Source organism: Echiichthys vipera (genome assembly GCF_963691815.1).
Source record: "Echiichthys vipera genome assembly, chromosome: 15".
In the NCBI taxonomy this organism is placed as follows: domain Eukaryota; kingdom Metazoa; phylum Chordata; class Actinopteri; order Perciformes; family Trachinidae; genus Echiichthys; species Echiichthys vipera.
In genome coordinates, this window is record NC_139840.1 from 19,924,496 (window position 1) to 19,946,856 (window position 22,361).

Genomic DNA, 22,361 nt, shown 5'->3' on the forward strand with positions numbered 1-22,361 from the left:
AAATTGGGACCTATTATGCATGTTCCCTGTGCTATATATAACCACAGAGAAAGTGCTGCTGAGTGAAGGAGTAAAACCCTAAAAATATCAACGGCACTAGAGTCTTTCAGGATGCTGACTACAGCCGGGCGGTTCACCAGGCCACCGCAAATTGGTAGGTTCAACATTAGCTGATAAGGCGATAACCAGCGTTATCCTTGCGCCTTCTTTGCTTGAATCCGCTTCAAATCCCCTCAGGTACAGAAGCATCTTTGTTCCTGCCAAGTGACGGTCTGAGCAGAAATGGTGGTGTTCTCTGCTGCAGTGCTGTCAGTGTTTTACAACGTTTTTAGATATGATGTTTTCTTTTCTGTATGGATGAAATTAAAATACAGATTCAAAAAAATCAGCCGGTTGCTTGTAGGTGCTAAAAAGGGAAAGGTGAGCCAACTGACCAACATAATACCAAAACAGGAAACACAAATAAACTCATCATCGTTCAAAAATGTAATTTTTATTTTCAAGAAGTAGTCATAAGAATCCGTTTGGTGTTTTCTTTCTTCACCGCTTGTTTACAGCCTTCTAACTCAAGGGCAGTAAGACTTTAGGAGACATTAAGGTGGATCTATGCCGCAGCTAAACCCCAAGAGATTATAGCAGGACTTGGGTTCAGACTGCTGTTGACAGTAAAGGACAGAGCTGCTGCTGTCCCAGGGCACCGGAGTAGACACGTGCGATCAGGCTTCTTTTGATACTGACTTGATATGTTCTGACTTCCACATGCAATGCAGTCGTTGTGGATGAAGTTACAGGTACAACTGTTCACACAATAACGCCCTCTAGGGTGACCTTCCAGCGTAGAAAACAAGCTGCAGTGCACCAATGGAGAAACGTGATAAAGTGCCCTCTACGATGCCCTTCCAGTTCACCACTGGTTGAGGCTATAGTCTATTTTTGTTAGTAAAGATCCAGATATTAGAAATATAACTACACATGCAAGTGAATATACCAGGGTCCACACACCTGACACAACTCAGAACCAAAGGAAGACTTATCTGGTGTGGAGTGCAGTGGAGAAAATGTGATGACGTGGTCTCAAGGGTGCCCTTCCAGTGTGGAAAACACGATTAAGTGGTTGGCCTACATGCAGCGGATGCCCTTCTCATTTTTATTTTTTGTCCACCACTGGATGAGGCTGTTTAGTCTAAGATCCTGATATTAAAGGTATAATGCAGGCGAGTACACCTGGGTCCACACACCTGACATAGCTCCAAGTGTTCTGGAGGATCACTTATCTCCGCATCTACCCACTAAGCTCATTTCTCAGTGGATGTCACCTGATATCGTGGCTCAGCGCCTAATTGCGTGGCTTTGTCGACATCGATTTGTGCAGACTTTAAACCACAAGATGCAGCGAAAGGGACATGCATGAATGCCTCAGTAACCTCCTCGGTCTCTCTACCTGCAGCAGCGTGTTGCAGCCACACTTTCACTTTAACAGCTCGCTCTGCCTGTCGTGTTCCTGACTCCCTCCTGTGGCTGCACATTTGTGCTACAATGATGATGAAAATGTGATTGAGCGGTCACTGATTGAGGGCGAAAGATAACAAAGACACTTAATCCGTCCAGTGTCTCTCTGTCAAGTTATAAAGCACATGAATCATTTTCTTGTGTATTCTGTAATTTCATTTTATATCCACATTATTTTGTTTACTGTAATTTTCAACAGAATGCAGCAGTGGACAAAAACTGTCTCTAGCAAGACTTTGAGTATTTACTTGAGATGCTACTTAATATTTTTATTTAACTCTTTACTGCACTACATTTATCTGATAGGTAGAGTTACAAGTTACTTTATAAAGATTATATATTATATAAAGATTTTACATCCACATACAAAAACATAAACATACAGCTCATTTTTAAAGATTAAATCCCTGACTCACACTTCACAAAAAGCAGCATTTAGTTAGTTCCCACATCATATTTCAGATGATCTTAGATGATCATCTCGGGGGCAGCAGCTTTAGCAGGGGACCCCAAACTTCCCTTTCCCGGGCCCCATTAACCAGCTCTAACTGGGGGATCCTGAGGCGTTCCCAGGCCAGTGTGGAGATATAATCTCTCCACCTAGTCCTGGGTCTTCCCCGAGGCCTCCTCCCAGCTGGATTTCCCCTCTAAACTTTACACATGATTATTTAAGGCCCAAAGAGGCAAAAGTATATACTATTCACAATAAAGCAAAGATAAGAGCGAAGTCCAATAAATGAATTCACATAGCTGAAGCAGAACTTTGTGTTGTTTTCTTCTATGTGACCCTTTTGAGGAAGGGAACAACCAAACTGTATATAAAGAAGTTAAAACTTCCTAAACCTCGACCAGCTTCAACAGAAAAATGCTGCGTACACACTGATGCATCAGAATCATTAAGTAATAATGTGATGTATTATATCAGTGTCAGTGACATTTCTTTCTGCAGAACCATTACCTCAATACTTCTGTACTTTTTTTCGAAGTAAGGGTTTGAAAAAGGATTTGTGTATTTGTAACTTGAGTAAGATAATTGAGTACTTCTTCTCCACTGACAAAAGCTACAAATTGAGAAAGACACAGGGAAAAAAATCTTCTTCTTTTTTTTCTTCAAAATCACTTTTATTCCACAATTTATTTCATCAGGTCTTAAGGCACCCTGAAGAGATGTTACAAGTTGGTCTTTCAAATGCGGGTTCCTTTTAAGACTGTGTAAACATAGCTTTGAATAAGATAATTTCCTGTAAATCTTTGCTTAAATTATTTCTTTACAGTGCACAGACATTGTGTTTTGTGACAAAAATACATTGTGAATTAAGTAAATATGGTAGATAGTGTATATATATATACATTGAAGAGTAATAGATTGGCAGACAATCAGATCAACAGGCTGAAGAAGAGAGAGAGAGAAAACTAACAAACAATCTTTGAGACCCAGATAGATATACAGATCACGAAAAAGATACAGTACATAGTTACAGTGAACTTTTTTTTATTTTTGCAACGCTTTCCCTGCGCCTCTCCGCCTTAAAAGCAATCTTTTTTTTTTACACTGTACCTTCTTGTGTGTGTGTGTGTGTGTGTGTGTGTGTATCGCCTCAGCCACCATCACTACGCAGAACCCCGCGAGGTGGAGCGAGACAAGTTCTCTAGTCCTGGAGGGCTCACCCACATGTTGGCTATTGCAGTGGAGAGGTGAGTAAACAGGAAGACGGACAGACGGACATGCAGACATACAGACTGACAGACAAGACAGACACCACGAGACTTGGTTGTGGCTACGCAGACCACAACACAAAGATCTATCTATAATTCCCTAAATATGATAAAGTTCACAATGTATTTATATGTAGAAAGGGACTTTGTAATGTAACTGGCATTTCATATACAGGGATACAGTGGCTATACTTGATTATCAAGGTACGTTCCTATGAAGTCTTTGTGATGTGATAATGTGAAATACTCTGGAGATGTTTCTACTTTCTCAGTTATACTATACAGCAAGATAAAAATCCTCTCAACACCAGCGATAATACAGTCGTTCATACAGTTTGGAGAGATGAGAACAACAACTCTCTTCCTGACAGCAGAAAGATCTAAAAAAAAAATAATATATATCTTTAAAAAAAAAAAAAAAAAAAAAGAAGTTTTATCAGCAATTACACAACAGCTCCAAATGGCTTGGTTGCAATGGCTATAAGTTATCTAATCACACCAATACTAAAAAATATAAATAAAATAATAAACTGAGTGAAGGATGAACAGTGCAACAGGTGAATGACGGGATGGATGGATGGGGGTCCGAAGCAGAGCCTGTCTTTGATCTATGAGGAGATCTTGAAGGAGAGAAGGGTCAGAAATGTCAACAAAGCAGCATTCAATATCTGTAACTGGCTCGCATATCTACATCAAACTGGCCACATCCCAAAATGCCTCCTTTGTGATATATTTGACACTTCCTTCCGTTTTTTTTTTGTTAATTTTAAACATAAATCCTTAGCAAACATGGGCAGCCTCTGCATCAGGTTTCCTTTGACAGATTTGTCTTCTCCTTCACTCGACCACCTTGATCCTGAAGGTGACACGGCCCAGGAACTTATCCCTTTCGTCGTTGTTGCGAAGGTCAGAGCCCTCTACCCTGCACTCCACCGGCAGCTCCTTGTTGTAGTCCTCCTTGGTAAGCAGCAGCTTCACGGCCACCAGGGGCTGCACGTAAGTCTCCTGCATCGGAAAAAAGAGACAGTCTGTCAATAACACGTCAAGGTGAGGATGTTAGCAGACTTGATCTGACCGGGGGGATGAATACTTACATGGGCTTTCTTGCCGTAGTAGGGGAAATACATCTTATCAATGCGCCCCTCACTGGGGAAATACTGCATTTGAATTGGGGTGTCTCTCTGTGCAGAAGAACATGTGTTAGTCAGAGTGAATTTCACATTAAATGCATATGCGTTAAATTAATAGCAAATGAGATTTCCTTTTTTTTTTCCAAGATCACGAGACAAGACTTGAAAAAAAAGCAAAAGCAATGGCCCTCTGTTTGTTAGTGAAGAGGTTTAAATGAAGTAGAACTCATGATGTGTCCTGCATAAATCTGCAAAAAGGACATTTGTGGCTTAAAATAGCGCCTATTAAGATTAAAAATGACTTGGAAATGGCACTAGGATGGGTTTAGAGGCACATGCATAATGACTTGTTACATAATAAAAAATGTGTTAACACCTCTACTGGCCTTATCCTGATAATTTACATATTATCTTACCCTAAAGCCGTCAGTGACAGCATGCAGAAAGAAATCAGACACAAAACAAACAAAAAGAAGGAAAAACAAAATGAAAGATCAACAGAAAGAAAATACTGACAGTTATGGTCATCAGGGCTTTTTTTTTTTTTTTAAATGAGAGAAACAAAAAACAAATACACATACAGGCAAGTGCAACGTGTAAAGTATAGTGTGGAGAAAGGTGTTTTTACTTTTACTGTGCAGTTGATGTAGGGATCCCCACGAGGCATCAGGCCAATGATCTGTGAGGTGAGGGAAACAGGAGAGGTTGAGACTGTGTAGAAGCATCATTTAAAAAAAAGGAATCGCTCATTTGAAAACTGGCAAGCCAGTAAATGATTGGAGATTGGAAGCTGTCTGGAAAATGGATAAACGGGTTGAAAGGGAGGAATGACAACACAACATTTTAAAAGTGTAAAGCAGTTTTTAAAGCGTCTATTAGTGATTTTTAGGTGAGTAAAAGTGGGTTACCCTGTTCATTTTCAGCAGCACGCAGGGTTGTCCCTCAGAATATCCAAAGCTGGTGTCAGAGAGGCCAGAGCACAGACTCAGGAAGCCCCTCTTGAAGCGGCAAGCTTTCTTGTTCATGTCCTCGGTGTTGTCCTGCAGATAATACTCTCCTTGGGGGCACTCCATGTTCTTCTCCTGTTCTGTATCATTATACTCTGAAAGAGAAGTGAATACACATATATATTCAGGTAGGTGGAACAAATGCTTGGAAAAAGATCCAGGGAATTTGTTTTCATTCTGTTTCAATACTAATTTCTCAGGGTCAGAAGTGCACTTACTTTGCAAGAAGTTCTCCAGGTGCTGGACATACGTTGCATACTTGAGGGGATCAGATTTGCTGAATGTTATATCCAGTGAGTTTGGACGAATTGCCAACCCTGAAACAAAGACATAACGTGAAATAAACACACAGTAGATCGTAGAACTTGATCCCCAACAGAAGAAACAAATGCACAGTCATTATCCGGGGTTTGTCTCCAGTTACAGCTGGACAGAAAGCTCTCTCTGATCCAAACAAGCTCCACTGATGATATCACAAAAGGAAGAGACTTCAAAATAGATCGATACAAAAAGTAGCTGTAATGTAGCACATTATTGTGACAGCATCTCATTGGTGAGAGTATGAATAATGAATGCTCCCAAAGCGAAATGCTGCCAGTTACAGTAGCTGAAAGCCCCACTCCCTCCCTGTATGTTGAGAGACACAAACCTGGAGAGGGAACGCGGTCTCTGTACTTCGGCACGTAGTCGTCCAAAGTGAGCAGCATCACCCACATGGTCAGGGCGAACATGCCGGCCAAGAAACAGTAGAAAACCAGGTAGAACAACAGGATGAGGGCTGCGGGAAGTAAGAGGGATAGAAATGAATAAAAGGAGACATAATGAGAAGGGGTCATGTATAATTAACTACAAGCTTTAACCACGCGCAAACTTTGGACTTCGCCTTCTGATTTTCCTCATCTGTGGGCTGAAGAAACTGTCATTTGAGTGTACAAGCCCCTTTGAGAGGAACCATTTTGGATCAAGGGGGGAAATGCTACTTGCTGCTAACAAATCTGAGGACATTTTCCACCAGAGACCCATCGGCTCTAAATCACACGAAGATTTAGGAGGTGACGCTGCAGTGCTGAAAGCATGTGAGGCCTCATTTATGCACAATGCAGACGGAAGAAAAGGAGCCAGTCATGGAAACATCTGACTCAAAATGGTTCACCACCATCCAGCCTGCACAGCATGGATGCCCTCTAAGTTGACACACAAAAAGGGATGGACCCCTCAAGCTTCCTGCTGTACATCCCCCCTTTCCCTCATTCCTCTCCAACAGTATCCCACAATGCACCTGCCTAGTGCGTGAAAGCGAGAGAAAGAGGAGAGAGGGAATCCCATTTGACCTTGACAGGCATGCTAATGTGGGCGGCCATGCAACTGCAATGGAGCATCCCACTGCACAGCAGCACAGGGGCCCAGGCAGCCTGACAGCCCGCGTTAGCCTATAGGAGCTGGCTGCTGGAGGGAGGGTGGTGTGTTACTACCTCACTGTGGAAATAACTGGGGAATTGTTACATAAAAATGCATGTCTTGATCATGTATGGATACAGCTCAGGGATGCTGTAACACACTCCTCAGATATGATTGAAGGGTTTTTTACAGCTGGGGTCAGCACTGTGAATACCTGATATTCTTACTAATGCAGATGATGAAAAGCCTCTTAATTAAGAAAAGAAAGGTCTCTGCTGTTATGATTGCTCTTCACCTGGTTGGTTATTTTTTTGCCTATGCAGCAAAGAGAGACTGGAGCACAGCTTTGATAGCATCATTCTTCTTGGTGAGCCTCTTGGTACAGGCTTCTCCTTTACACCTTCATGTAGGCCTATGGTGGCTCCTCCGCTAATCCTGTATCTTTATGGCAGTCATTTTCATTCACCCATGCACAGAAATATACAGCAGGCTTTATGTTAAAGGCGCACACGTCTTTAAATGCTTTGAAAATGGGAAGAGTAAGACACCAGATTGGGTTAAAGCCACCGTGAATGTCAAAGCACATCTACTGCTGAATAACGGGGATCCTTACCCCAGCTGCTGGCCGTGCGACCCAGAACCTCCCCGGTCCTCGGGTTGTAGAAGGAGTCCTTCCAGCTGGACGTGTTCTCCTTGTTGGCCGGTTTATCCTCGGTGCTCGCCATGGTGATAATACCTTATTTTCTTTTTATTGTAATTTGGTCCAAAACGCGCGGTTTATTCTCACTAAAAAAAAGGCAGGAAAGATCAGCAGGCGATGTAATGAGGCGAAGAAGCCGGCGAGGCGGCGGTGAGTGGAGTGGGCGGTGTAGAGAGAGAGAGGGAGAGAGATGCTTTGGTGGAACAAAAAAAACGAGAGGGCGAGAGAGAGAGAGAGAGGGAGAGAGAGAGAGAGAGAGAGAGAGAGAAAGAGAGAGAGAGAGAGAGAGGAAGGTGAGGAAAAAGAGAGAAAAAATCAGTGACGTCCACACGAGCCCCGTCGTGGCAGCTGATGCAGTGAGAGCAGATGGATGTACATTGGCTAATGACGGAGAGACGCACCGTTACGCGCACAAATTATAAATAGAGCGCACACATATCTTCAATATCATCAATTATTTTATAATAATGGCTGCATGCGCTAATCAAGAGGCTGGGGTCTCCATTCTTTTGTGTTTGGTGCCCGCGGGATTCTTCAGCAAACGCAGGAAAAAACGCATTGTGCCACATTTGATTTTTTAAGGAAAAGTGAAACCAAATGTGTGTCTCAACAGTGACAAATACAGATGTACTAAATGTCGCCTTCTGTGGTAATAATCTAACTGGTGTATCGCAGTTATTCACTACATCTCGTCTGCGCATCAGTCGCATGCGTTGATTCACCGAACCAATAACCAATCCTAGAGGCTAAAGTGTATTTCGACAGCAGTGGGTGCTCTGCTCACTGTACAGAAAGCTCAGGTTTAGTGCACACACACACACACTCACATACAGGTTTAGTTCACACACACTCTCACTATATATATAAATATATATAAGACATAAATGCCAGTGATCAGCATATCTGAAGCCCATGAGGATGCTATTTGTGACTGACTGGTTCAGCATAGATATTTGGAGCATTTGCCAATCCTTGTTGCTATGGCAATTGAGCACTACTGAAACTAGAATGTGTGTGTGTGTGTGTGTGTGTGTGTGTGTGTGTGTGTGTGTGTGTGAGAAAGAGAAAGGGGGGGGGGTGTGAGAGAGTACACAGGGTGCATAACTGTAAACAGATGTGTCACAGTTAACAGAACATTTTTTTTTATTTCCTGGTAAGTAAGGGCAAGGATGTCATCTCATCCCGCGTTGTTTTGTATGCACACCTAATAAATAGGCTTCAAACAGAATTCATTTGATGTGTATCCGAGTCCTTTGCCTCTTGCTCTGCCAGTCTGTGCACATGCATGTCGTGCCAATGACTGAAACTAGTTAGGTACTTAGGCAGCAGGGGTAGAGGCTGAGACACTGGCAGGAAAAAAAAAGGAAGACAAAAGCTTAACTTCCAACCCTCTGACACTCCAGGGAACAATCCCAGTGAGTCACAGAGAGCGAGGAAAGAGAAGAGGGGGGTTATATAATGACCCTTGATGCAGGGTTCAGCTCATATGGGGGAGGGGGACTGGAGTAGTGGTCGCATTACATCCAGTTCCTGCTGTCAGAATGAATTTGTTGCAAGGCAGGGTCCGCCACAACTCATACAATGCGGTACCGAGCACAATTCCAGCACACACACACACATACACACATACACACATTTTACTGATTAGTGTGAGAGCCGGCAGCACTGATTCATGGGCTAGTTCTGTCTGTCTCACTCACTCTAGCACATTTTTCTCTGTGAAGGCATTCCACTGCAAGCCAAGCCCACTGGCAAAAAAAACAAAAAACACAACTGCCCATGTTTGAGTGAGAAAGCAGAGATTGACAGCTAGGCGAGAGGAAGCGTTTAGATGCAGGAATGCTGTACTGTATGAATCTGTGTGATGTACACAAAACTTGTACTTGTCCTCTGAAGGGGCAAGGACACAATCCTCCCATTGTTTTGGAAAACCCCCTTTCTGTGCAATCAATTAGCTCCCCCTTCACCATACCAGCACCATGAGCAGGAAAACACACCCCATTTGTTCTCAGGCACTCCATCCCGCAAGCAACCATAGCAACCCTCACAGCGAGGTTGGTCACATCAATAGGAAGCGATCTCTACACTCGTCCAACAGCCTGTGTTTCTGATAATTCCCCGTGGACAAGACAACGGCGTTTCCCCAGAGTCCATGTGGAGGTAAAACCCTTTCGACGGTTCACTCACCATGACGGTGACACCTAGAGTATGCACGAGACACTCAAAACACCACAAGCTCAATCTGCTCATTTACGTTTTTTTAATACTAGCTCTTTCACAACATACAAAACACTTGATGTTTTCATGCAATTTGTTCACACAAATGTATAATTAGTTATTTTCCCAGCAGCTTGGGGCGACATCTGCCATTCAAGAGCTGAACGATGTTCAAGTGTTAGAAATGGAATGTGATTTCAGTCTGAGGTGTTCATTTTTGTGTTACATTATTGTTTATTGTACATCGTGTCAATTTGCATAACAAACCTTTAAAAGAAAAATAAATATTCAGAAAGGCAAAACACCTAAAGGAGCTGCACTCGATATTCAGAGCATTAATATAACAGTAAAACAGAAATTTTCTATGTAAAGAGTGAAGTGGAGCGTCTTGAGTGAAGAATGAAGTCACTCTCTCTCGGAGTTGTAATTTGAGTTTCTCTGTTGTTTGTTTTCATAGCCCATCGGGTGTGTGCATGTTTGTGTGCGTGGCCGACTGGCCGTGACCACGTCGGTATTTCACAAATTGGTGAACGGTATGCGAGAGCCATGTTTTTTCTTCATATTTCGAGTGCAGCCCCTTTAACAATACCCAGCAAGTAGAATACATCTGGAATAAGATTCACAGTTTATATTTTCTTAATAAGCGGCTTTGTTGAATACTCGATTCCGATTCGATAACGGCATCCTGCGGTCTGTTATTTCAGAATAACACAGCGCTGCTATGGACGCAGTTCGGACTGTAGACTCTGGAGGACCATTATCAAATCAAAATTATCCTTTTTAAATCTATATTTTGTGTCAAATTCATGATTTATTTATGCAGTAGCCGGGTAACAAGCCGGATGATGTAGAGCAAGGGGGTCATTGTTGCCAACCAAGCCGTTCAGGGTGATTCAAGACACCGCCTGCGTCACCCTGTCGGAGTTTAATTCTAAGTAATGACCCACTCGCTCTACATTATCCCTTCCTTAGTGATTTGTTTGCATTTATCACTACACGATTATAATAACGTTGACATCAGAGTTAATCAGGTCATATAAACGACCTGAGTCAAAACATAATCATGACATCAACATAGCTGTGCCTCATGGAACAATTCAACGCTAATAACGAAGTAATGGATAAACAACATAGATTGACAAGCAATGCACCATTTTTTGTATCCTTTACGGTCTATTCCCAGCTCTCTGATCAACTTGTTCCCAAACAACAGAGCATGCTGCAAAATTTGAGATTTACGTTTAAGCTGATGTAACATTAATGACAGCTATTACCGCGACACATACTTACAAAAGTCCCTCTCAGACAACTTTAACTAACTTTGCTAATGATTTTTCGATGGATGTGTAAAAGCATCAAAGAGGCTTCAGAGAAGTAATTCTGACAAGGCGGAGCTAAAATACTAAACATCCAGTAGGATTCCTTGATGGAGTGCAAAACATATAGAATTAGTTTTTGTTCCAGTCCCCTTCAAACAATATCATCATCACATTTTATCATTTTATTTACTTTGACTGTTTTTAAATGACGTTCAAATGCTTCATGTAAAGCACTTTGAATTGTCTTGCTCCTGAAATGCACTACATAAATAAATAAACATGCCTTGCCCTTGAGGTTAAGTTCTGTGTAAAGAATATATAATTAAGTACAGAACCAAAAGGCACCAAGTGTGATTGGATGTTTTCTCTTGAGGGTTAAAATTTCCTTGAAATAACAAAGATAGCAAGAATTTGAAAAAGGCAAATAATAAAGTGTGTTTGCTGAATGCCTGACACTTTTAAAAGATCTTGAAATTCTGATTCCTTAATTAATTGCACTTTAAATCTTGAGGTGTCATGAACAGAAGGGTCGGCGCTATTTCTTTTTCCCTCATAGAGGATCATGTGTGAATCTAATATCAACTTAAGTCCTTATCACATGGCTGCTGTGGCGGTTCATAAATTAAAAAGCTGTGAAGCCAGTCATTAGCGCCCCCATGTGGGAAAATGTACAAATATTATCCCAGCTGGATAACATCCTATAATATGAAGAGGTACCAGTTGCCTGAGATGTGGAAATAATAAGGGATAAGGTTACGATGGTGTGAAGAAATCAAGTAAAAGCTGTTGTAATGTCTGTAATGTGGACAACAATTCAAGGCTGTGGAGGTGGCTGACGGCACTATGGCCTGGATCAGACCTGTACTTGACCTTTTCCTATAATCCCGCTTTCAACTATAGTTATCAGTGCTGTATCAGAGAGTATAACCTTCAGATGTGTTTCCTTTTACAGTAGAAAAAAAGTGGATGCTGTTAAAGCTGGGGTAGGCAGTTATTCCATAATAATCATTGAGCACATTGTAATTCAAGTGTTCAGAGAGGTAACTAGACTCCTGCGCCTCCTCTTGTCTCTTGTTGTAAGGCTTTAGAAAAACGAATCAAAGGTAATTTCATAGAGAGGGCGGTCCGATTGGCTGCTTTACAAATGCAGATGAGAATGCACGCACGTTCAGATGGTTAAAGCCTGATTCAATGGCGGGAAAGCCTAAATTGCTATTCCAGAATTGGCAACATGCGCCTTCACTGCAAAGCAACACCCCCCCAAAAAGACAAAATTATCAAAATAGTCTAAAATAGTGTCTGCCAATAAACGCAATAAAAAATGCGTCAGTTTCAACGAAGCATTTCAGAGATGGAGAGAAAATGTTGCTAATAGTTTAGCCTTCAGCCAAGTGTCGCCGAAGGCGTTAGTTAGCTTCAGCCTCGAATCCCAGTATGTCATCTCAAAGAGGTTTAAAAGCCCCCCCTCAAAGAAAACTGGTAGGTAATTATCATAGAATAGCTGCTATGAAACAGCATTAGGGTTGCAATCACGATGGGGATGATTGAAATGAGTAAGTCATCGTCCATTAGTAACCGCATGAAGGGAGGCGGAGAGAGGGGGGAGCTGCAGGAGGAAGGCTGTATTATCAAATTTCTTTGTCTTTTTTCCCCCAGGAAACTTCCTACGCCAGCTTTAAAGGTTGTATAGTACGGCAAGTCACCATCGTTCACATCATTGAAAATTTACCCTTACATTTGTTTGGAGACAGAGCTGATGGTTGTTTGATGGGTGCTCTATTTCAAAACACTTTTGTTTTTGTTTTTCCTGCTTAAAGTGGACCATCTGAATTCACATGAAGTAAAAAGTCATGTCTCTTTCTTTACATTTGGTCAAACCCTTGATATCCAGTGTCAAGGCTTGTACCAATTCATGGAGCGTCGGAGAGCTCTCTCCCAGCTCTGCAGGATAGGGATGTATTCCTGTCTCCGACTGCAAGTGCCGCTCTTGGATGGTCCTCGTGGTAAGAACACCTCGTCAATGCTCTGCAGCTTCTTCAGCTCTTCCTTAGTCCTCCAGAAGCCTGCAGTGACAGTGGAGGTCAGAGGGAGACTCGGGTTAACACAAACCCTTAAAATATGACCCATGTATCGCACAAAAAGTCCAATGAATGCAGAATGTGGCACTGTGAGTGATACAAATGAGTCTGAGCCAATGGCTGACAGCGGCTGCAAGTGGTGCAGATTTTTTTTTCACATATCCCTCAACACTATTGGCTATCCGCAAAGAACATGATTCACATTATCATTCAGTCTGCAGCACAAGCTGTTTCTGGCCTGACATGAACAAATTCCTCTTCTGCACTTGATTGAGTACTGACTAATGTATAACAATGTTTTTCACAATCGCATAATGTGAATAATTACATGGTGAACGGGTTACATAAAAAAAGATCAGCATTTCAATTGGCTTCTCCCGCAGGTGCCAGGAATAAAAATAGGACTTTTGATCAGAACTTTTCAAATGCAACTCAATGTCATGGATAATTGTTGTGATATTTTTAGAGTTAAACAAAGAACCACAAAGAAAAACTGACATGACAGAGCTGCTTCCCTTCTTCTTCTTTGTGCTGAGCAGCCTCTCTAAGACACACAACTTCCCATCGCTGGCTGTTATAACCTTAAAAAAACTGCTAAAATGCAAATGATTCTAAATTCTAAAAGCATGCATAATGTACGTGTGCGAGTGTTAATGCATACCCGCTCCTAGTCCGGCGACAAACGCAGCCCCTAAACAGGACATTTCAAAGTGCTGGGGTCTGGCTACCTTTGTGCCAAACAGGTCTGCAGTCAGCTGCATGACGAAATCGTTGGAGGAAACACCGCCATCCACCCTGAGACAGAAAGAAAGAAAGATAGCGCACTCAATTACACTGCAACTCACTTTACAGTAACAGTATCAGAGAAATATACGCCCTTAATGCATTGCCAATAAAAGCTGAACTGCATTAGCAGAAGTAGGGTACACAAGAGTCCACTCTGTTATGCCCAGGTTACTGGCCAAAATCCAAATCCCACAATCAGATATTGCACTGTAAGCTAAGATATCAAAGGGTTGTGAGGAGAATGTGAGCCAAGTGCCTATGTTGAATCCATTTCACCTTTGCAGCAAGCCTACATCAGATACTCTTTAATTCACACGGTGGATTAAGAAAAGGTCACCTGATCTTTGTGATGGGAATGTGAGTTTCTCTCAGCATCAACTCATACAGCTGCTTGTTCCTGCAAAGAATAAGACGAGCACAAAGAGACGTTATCACTTAGCGTGAAGTAGAAAAGAAGGTCAAACAGAAACCACCTCTTCAAGATGACTCACCTGAAGGCGACAGACTCCAGAATGGCACGGACCAGATGTTTTTTTGTGGTAGAAGGTTTGAGTCCCATCAGGGAGGCACAAGCTTTGGGATCATTGAGAGGAGCCTTTGGATAAATAAATACATAAACGTCTCAAAAGTGTACAAGTGAGAAAAAAGAGGTTAGAGTGCAGCTATACTGTATACTGGTTATTGTACAGTATGTAGCTCCTGATAAAGTAGGGCTGTGCGATATGACGATATGTGTCGTTTACATCAGTGTCACAAATCACGCACTTTACAGGCTGACGGGTGTGACAATGAAGTGAGCCCTTATTAATGCGGCCATAGACGGTTTCTCTCTTCATTGAATCGCCAGAAAGCAACTGTAACACACACACACAGACAAGTCTACAGACACACATGCTCAATGTATGACTTTGACACAGGCCGCAGTGTTTCAATTTAATTAATAAATCAGTGGTTAATTATGGCTGTGCAACAGTTCTAAATATAGAGTCAGTTATTGTCAAAGAAATATACAAACAAAACTCATCTATGTTATAAAGACAATACTTTTAATAAGACCCCTGTAATCAGAAATCACTCAGTAAAAGGCTGCGTGACCGCGGGCAGCACTGGACCCACGTGCACCCAACCCTGTCCCGTGTCAGGCGCTCGCCGCCCAGAATTAATGGGTTTATTACGTTCACAGTCCAATGAAAAAATATTCCAAGAATGTATTCGGAGAACGCATTTTGCAGTTTGGCTTTTTGATAGCCTACATCCAACAAACAAACAATAAATGTTTTTTTTTGTTTTTTTTTACAGAAAATGATCTACCTGTATATCGTAATATGAAATTTTGGTCATAACGCTCAGCCCTACACAAAAAGAAAACACATGCACAATAATAATAATAATAATCACATGCTTATAAACTATGAGTATTCATGACACACACACTTACAAAGGCCAGTTCACAATGGAGGGCAGAGAAAAAAAAGAGACACATAACCACGTTACACAGAAACAAAATAAAAGAGTATGTATTGGTTAATAACTAGTAACTAAGCATTGTTTTACTTTGGGTGCGTACACATCTACCTGCAGGCCGCTGAAGGAAGGAACGAAACACACTCCGTCTGAGTCACTGACACTGTAGGCCATGTCGCTGGTCTCCTGGACTTCAGAGAAGAGCTCTGCAACAACACATGCAGGTTTCACACACACACGCCTTCTGAATAACTTTTTTTAAACCTTTCAACTACCAGCCAGAATATCTTGCAAATGAGATGAAAAAGAGCTATTGTATACTACTCATCGCTCACCCAGCCCCTGTGCCCATTTGATGGCAGTGCCTGTGTCTGCTGCGTTGCCCTCCGCCAGATACACCACCTCTGAGCCGATCTTCCAACCCACCACAGGATACAGACCTACAGAGAACACACACTGGCTTATATTGTGACTGTGTGGACAAATCTGGGTCGAGTTATCTTTTGTTGGAGCCATTTGGGTGTTTTATGGTTTATTTTTTAAAAGCTCAAATTAGATACTTTGTTTATTGGTACGTCAGAAGGGGGGGCGGTAACTTGATGGTGATGGGTCACGTCATGAAATAAAGTGATAAATGACACAGGTGTGTAGTTTGAGCGTGTTTGTTAAACAGCAGAGGGAAAATCAGTTCTTACCGCATGCACTCACATAACTCAAAGGCATAGTATGGTTAACAAAATGAATAAAAAGAAAAGATAGTTTAAGTTATTTGCACAATTACTAACACCTCAACAAAAAGCAGAGGATCAAAGAAGCAAGCAATAAACAGACAACTCAAGGTATGCGCGTCAAGGACACACTCTTACGGTTCAACACACCACTGTGACTATAGGCATAGGGCCAATTAGTCACTACATTTTTAAAGGTCCCATATTGAGCTCATTTTCAGGTTCATACTTGTGTTTTGAGTTTCTACTAGAACACGTTTACACAGAGTTTAATGTTCAAAAAACACATTTGTTTTCTCTTCCTGTCTGTCTGAATATACCTGTATTCATTCTCTGTTTGAAATGCTCCGTTTTAGCGCCGGTCTCTTTAAAGGTTCAGTAGGCAGGAAACCTAGAAAAAAGGTGATTGTTGGGTCTACACCAGTCTCATCACCTCCCACCAGACGAGCACGCGCCTCATACACGCACCCAACAGTTCTTACCTGAGGCTTCTTTTCTTTTTTTTACATTATCCTCCATAATGTCCGAGTCACAGGTAAGAAAATCATTTTGCGATAGTAAATAGTAGTTAAATTTAGTGTAAAATAATACAAAAGACAGATGACTACAAAGGTTAAAGTAACGTTAGCCAACAGGTCTGACATCAGACGCAGAGGTCTAATCTTCTCTCACATTACTTCATTTACATTATCCCCAAGGTTTTCATGTAAGTTTTTTCCTAATCCTGCCAAAAATAAGCTGCCTACTGAGCCTTTAAGACCCCCCTCCTGAAAAAGGCCACTCTGCTCTGATTGGTCAGTGTTTCAGGGTCTTTCACATCTGTGCTGCGCAGCTTTATAATGAAAAAAGTTGTCATGGGAAGTTTTATGTGTGTGTGTATTTTGCTTTACCTGCTACGGACGTATGTGGTTTGCTACCGGTGTTGATGTTCATAAAGGTGCCCGTTCCCATGGTGATCTTGACATCACCGACGTCAAAGCAGCACTCTCCAAACATGGCTGCCTGCTGGTCTGCCATCTATGTCAGAGGAACAGAGGGAGTCGTTTGTATGTTGTGACAACAAAACCCTCAACAGGTTTGGTCTCATTTGAGCAACTCTGGACGTTAAAAGTGGTGTTGAATATAAGGGACAATCAAAATTTGACCAAGTTTCAAAACCTTATTATTCATACCATGAGTTCTACTTTCGGTTTTGTAATCATCCTGTTCCACATTCCACGCTGATGATTAACTAAACAACTCCTTTCCTATTTACAACATAATGCCGGTGCATTCAACTTGGACACGCAGGCATAAACTGAATCAAAATGTTGCAATCAATGTCCTCACGGAAAATCACACCCTCTGTGACGCCACAGGCCTTGACAACTCACCAGTGACATGATGGGAATGGCCATTCCGAAGATGGACGGGTCCGTGGAACCAAAGTCATGGCTGTTGCATCATGAGGGAGAGACCACAGACAATGTGTCATCTCACACTCTTCACCCACAATCATTACATCACTGCAACCCAGAGTTGCTGATTACATTATGCTAACGCTTATGCAGAGAGAAATGTGCTTTTTCAAGTTCTTTCCATTTAACTTATCAAATAAAGGCCAGATCTCAAAGAATAGCCCAGCCTGTTACCATTTCTAGCTGTAAAAAAAAGCTCCTGGTCACTATTTAAGGAAACAAATCTGATGTGTCCAATCAGACATTTTCAAAGTAGCTTAAAAGCAACTCTTAAGACTGGTATTTCATATAATGTGAACTGAAGAAGGATTTAGTTTTAGAGGCTTGGAGAGGTCAAAGTTTACAGTGTTTCAGAAGAACAGATGAGAAAGAGAAAGACTGGAGCACAGTCCAAAGAACAACCATGTAGCAGAAGTTTTTTCTTATTTTGTACCCTAGTAATCATGGGCAAGGGTTAACGGGTCATAAACCACACTACATTTCTGGTGAATGCTTTAATACATATGTTTTTATATTTAAAGACTTTTACTGGCTTACACCTGAAGGAAATGGTTGACTCACCCTGTATTTTCTACTTTAGGGAAAATGGAGAGAGGCAAAGAAACAAGAGTGCTGAGAAACCCACTCCAGCACATCTGTGGAAAAAAAAGTCACACTACAGTGAGGAGAAAAAACAAAACAGACAAAGACAATAAATAAACACAACTTACACCAGACCTGATAGGAGTCGAAAATTCCTGTTGCACTGGCATTAGAGTAGTCTGTGGCATGGACCTGCCCTGAAACAGATGACACAAATGAATACATTATAAAAACCCTTTCCAAAAGGTAAAAAACAACAACAACTTATATGATCTCCTTGTCATTTTTTTCTTGAAAAGCCATCAGTGATGCAACAGGATTGGAAACACAAAGAACATTCTGTCCAGAGACCTATTTGCACACAACTAGCATTAACAGGGGACCTCATGTGATTTAGAAGTTTCCCCCCATGCCTGTGTTATGTGTGCCACATTTGTACGGGATAAGCAAAGTCTGTATTTACAAACATTATCCCCAGAATATAATGTTAAGGCTGACCAGAACAAGAGCTGCTAAAAAAGAATGCTTTGAACGCGCAAAGAGACACTCAGTTTATTTGCTTTGTGGGAAGAAGCACGTTACTGTTGCAACACCTTTTGGTAAAAAAAAATCACAAAGACCCTCTCGTCTGAGCTTGCTCTTTCTGTGAATGGGTCTCAGTGCTGTGTAGAGAGATGAGCCTCCTGAATTTGCACCCAAAACGCTGTACTTTTATTTGTTATTATTAGGGATGTATGAATGTAGTCTCCATAATACTCGGCCTGGAAAGAGGAGTGAGTACAAAACGATAATGTGCAAAAACACAAACAACCCTAAATCACCAAGTTGCGGATACTAATATTGTCACCTGACCTCTGTGTTTGAAGGAATATGGTAGGTAATTTTCTGTGGAAGTTTTACTTGACAAATAACAGACATAGCAGATTTACACAGGATTAACATCACAGACGACTTCTGCAACTACTACAAAGTACTAGAGGTCCCCTGGTAATAATAGTCCTGAGTGACTTGTGCTAAGGTGTTAAAATCTTGTCACACAGTCAGACGCAGTGAAATGCAAAACCGCTGGACAAAATAAATAATACTGTACTGCTCATAAGGAGACAGCTTTCACATGAACTTAACAAAAAAAAAAAGCTGCACCCACCTTTCGTGAGTTTAAACAGAAGCCAGCAGTCTATTGTTCCAAAGCAGCAGTTTCCTTCAGCTACCGCCTGACGAACCTGAAATAAGAGAGAAACATGAGGGGGCTGAAAAGAGAAGTGACAAGTGCGGACTGTTATCTTTCTCTGTTTGCTGAAATTTCATACCTTGGTCTTCCTGTTTTATAATTAGACCTTTAACACCCACAGCCTGGGCTTAAGTTTCTACCGACACACACGCAAACACACCTGCTTGTAGTGCGTTAGGACCCAGGCGAGACGGAAGGTGACGTGTTGAGTGGAGAAGTAAATAGAACTCGCTGCCAGCAGCCGCTTCTGTCTGCTCAGGAGGTAGCCCACCTTCATCATGCCATGGATTGCCTACAGTTGTTGTAAAAACAGTCAAAAACCACACTGTACGAAGGGACGTAATATTCAGCACTGGTCCTACGGTCGCTCATTGTGAAACTAAAATGTTTTACACAGGCTGCATTCAAAAATGTTACGATTTCTAGTTTTTCATCTCTCGTCTCTTAAAGTGTAAGTCTTTGTTAAAATGGATCCCATGATCTTATTCAACATGAAAATGCATCAAATAAGCCATCGAGACAGTTTTTTTTCATTGATCAACCATGTATAGAGAATGCCCAGAGAGACACTAACTGCCCCAAAGGGCTTACACTGAGTAGCTTGGGGCGGTGTGCTGAACGCATCCAAAACAAATTTTAACCAATAATATTGCTCAAAATAGCACCAAACCTCTAACCTGACTCTCGCCAGATGACTTTCGTTCTGCCTTGCTTCCGTCTTGACTCCGCCTAGCTCCACTCAACCATATGGATTCGCTCCATAGGAAAGTGGTTTCAGGGTCCGCAAAAAATCAGGCCAATCAGGACCGCCGGGCGGGGTTTTATAGATGTGACGTAGCGTAGAAAAGACTGTGGCGGCTCGCATCGAGGAAGCAGGCGTCAACATTGATTCTGCTATTTCATCAGTGTTATCCAATCGAGCAGATATTTATTTTTTAAAAGAACACCAGAGAACGGCTCTGAAGGCTTTTATTGTTGTAAACACGTTAATAAAGATGACGGACAAGTGGTTTATCCAATCACATGCAATCCCAATCCCAGCCTCCTGAAATCCCTTTGCTATGGAGCGAACACAGATGGATGAGTGAAGCAAGGCAGAACAAGATTCATCTGGCGAGAGTCAGGTTACCAAACCTCTGTAGCAGCATGATAACAGTCCTACACATAAAATGAAGCACCATCAACATAGTTAGCGAACCCGGAGTTTATTAAAAAAGACTGTTTTACAAGTCTGTGCCTTACCAGTAGGTCCATGTTGACAGGTAGTCCATATAAGCCGATTACAGAATGCACTAAAGTTCAGTTCAATGAGGAGTTTTTTTAATAAACTCTGGGCATTCTCTATACATACTTGATAAACAACACAAAAAAACCTGTCTCGATGGCTTATTTGACGTATTTTCATGCCGGAAAAGACCATGGAGTCCATTTTCGCTGGACTAACCCTTTAACTTCCAAACGTAATTGCTAAAAATACATGACAGAAAGACAGAGATGCAAAAAGTGAAGGACTCACTTTTAACGTGCAGGAAGTGTTCCAGGATTTCACCAGGTCTGCAGCCCTCTGATCCTGCCAGCTGATGAAGTTGTGGAAAGGAACGCCCGTTTGCCTGTCAGAGTGAAAGTAATCTGAGATGAAGCCAGGATGGAAAAGAACTATACGAAGGCAGATGTACTACAGCGGTTATCTTCAACTTTGCCTAAAGCCGTATGTTTGTTTTTTGGATGCCATCCGATGAATTATTTTTTATTTTACCTGTCCCATGTTGTGAAGGTGGCTCGTTGAGTGGAGATGCCCATGGCTTCTATCTGACGCATATGTACTCCTGCATCTATATCATGAGTACAGCAGCATATGCACACGCACAAACATTAAAATGATTATGATGAGAAACAAGAAGGTACGCTTTAAATCACACCTAGGGTTTATTGTAGGTTTTTTAAGGACAGGGACGAACGTCCCTGTGTAGATCCATGTAGTGTTCTGGGCTGAAGATTTATCTTAACAAAAGGTCAGAGTTGTGTGCGAGCGTGAGATAATTTCTGGCATCACCCCCTTAAAGGGGTTTCGTTCACAGTAATAACCAGCTTGTTCAACATTATCCCGCTAATTACATGGCTACTTACTAAAGAAAAAAAAAAAAAGTCAATAATTTGACAATAAATATTGATTGTTTTTGTGCTACGGCTGCCGTTAAATTCACTGGAATCCTTTCCGTGAATTGATGGAACTGTGTCCATAGCAACGGTCCGCTACACAGAAATAATAGACCATAAAGTGCTGTAACTGAGCAATCAGAATCAAGTATTCAACAAAGCCTTGTAATAATGGCGAATAATTTAACCACTTCAGTCAAGTCAGCTGTTCAATCTTGCATTCAAGATTTTGTTACCTATACCAAGGATACTTTAAGGATACCAACGAGTTTCAGATGTATTGTGTGTATAACATCCTTATTGGATTGCAGTGAACAATAAAACAAAAGGCCAAAATGGACATTATAAAGATTAACTGCATTATTTACAGCATTTTATTAAATATGCATTTGTCAGAGGGTGTGTCTATTATAATGTGGAATGAGTCGGTCTAACTCCTTGGTATGGTTGTGGATAGATGGAGCAACAGTAAACGGTGCAACTGTACCTTGCACAGCTCCTTTTACCACCGTGATAAACCCTTTCCATATTGCATCTGGGTCCATCTCCACATATCCTGCCTCTGGATATAAGGGAAGAACCTGGATAGAGTATTGGAATAAGAAACAACAAGATGAGCCAAGTTTGATGCAAGTGTGTGGTGGTCCACTTGAGAAATGTAAAGCCACCAGGACAGGGAGAAGGAGCTGAATACCTTGGTGGTGCATGATCCTCGGATTGTTGCCTCCTTGTCATAGATGTGGCATCTGATCGATGTTGTCCCAACATCCAAAGATAAAATGAAGCTTTCCTTCTTGAAACCGTTCCTCTGACTCCCCATTATAGAAACGTTTGTCCTACTTTCCCTCAAAATCTGTCCTACATTTCCAGGGGGTCAGCTCA

At 41.7% G+C, this 22,361-nt stretch overlaps 2 protein-coding genes across 2 annotated transcripts; both read right to left on the bottom strand.

Moving 5' to 3' along the window:
- Positions 1-2,660: 2,660 nt before the first annotated feature.
- On the bottom strand, positions 2,661-7,594 carry atp1b3a (ATPase Na+/K+ transporting subunit beta 3a). The gene is made up of 7 exons (XM_083927824.1): positions 7,374-7,594; positions 6,012-6,140; positions 5,581-5,679; positions 5,264-5,457; positions 4,984-5,034; positions 4,320-4,406; positions 2,661-4,230 (listed from the first exon to the last, which is right to left on the bottom strand). Exons 1-7 carry the CDS (start codon positions 7,483-7,485, stop codon positions 4,063-4,065), a joined length of 840 nt encoding a protein of 279 aa, XP_083783950.1. The 5' UTR covers positions 7,486-7,594; the 3' UTR covers positions 2,661-4,062.
- A 2,293-nt stretch (positions 7,595-9,887) lies between these two features.
- On the bottom strand, positions 9,888-22,299 carry gk5 (glycerol kinase 5; the record flags this gene model as incomplete). The annotated part of the gene is made up of 16 exons (XM_083927822.1): positions 9,888-13,059; positions 13,736-13,869; positions 14,198-14,257; positions 14,352-14,455; positions 15,436-15,530; positions 15,660-15,764; positions 16,943-17,069; positions 17,426-17,486; positions 18,071-18,144; positions 18,227-18,288; positions 19,239-19,314; positions 19,483-19,614; positions 20,839-20,932; positions 21,079-21,154; positions 21,967-22,060; positions 22,174-22,299. The coding sequence occupies 16 exons, from the start codon at positions 22,297-22,299 to the stop codon at positions 12,890-12,892; spliced, it is 1,590 nt and encodes a 529-aa protein (XP_083783948.1). The 3' UTR covers positions 9,888-12,889.
- Between the last annotated feature and the right edge of the window lie 62 nt (positions 22,300-22,361).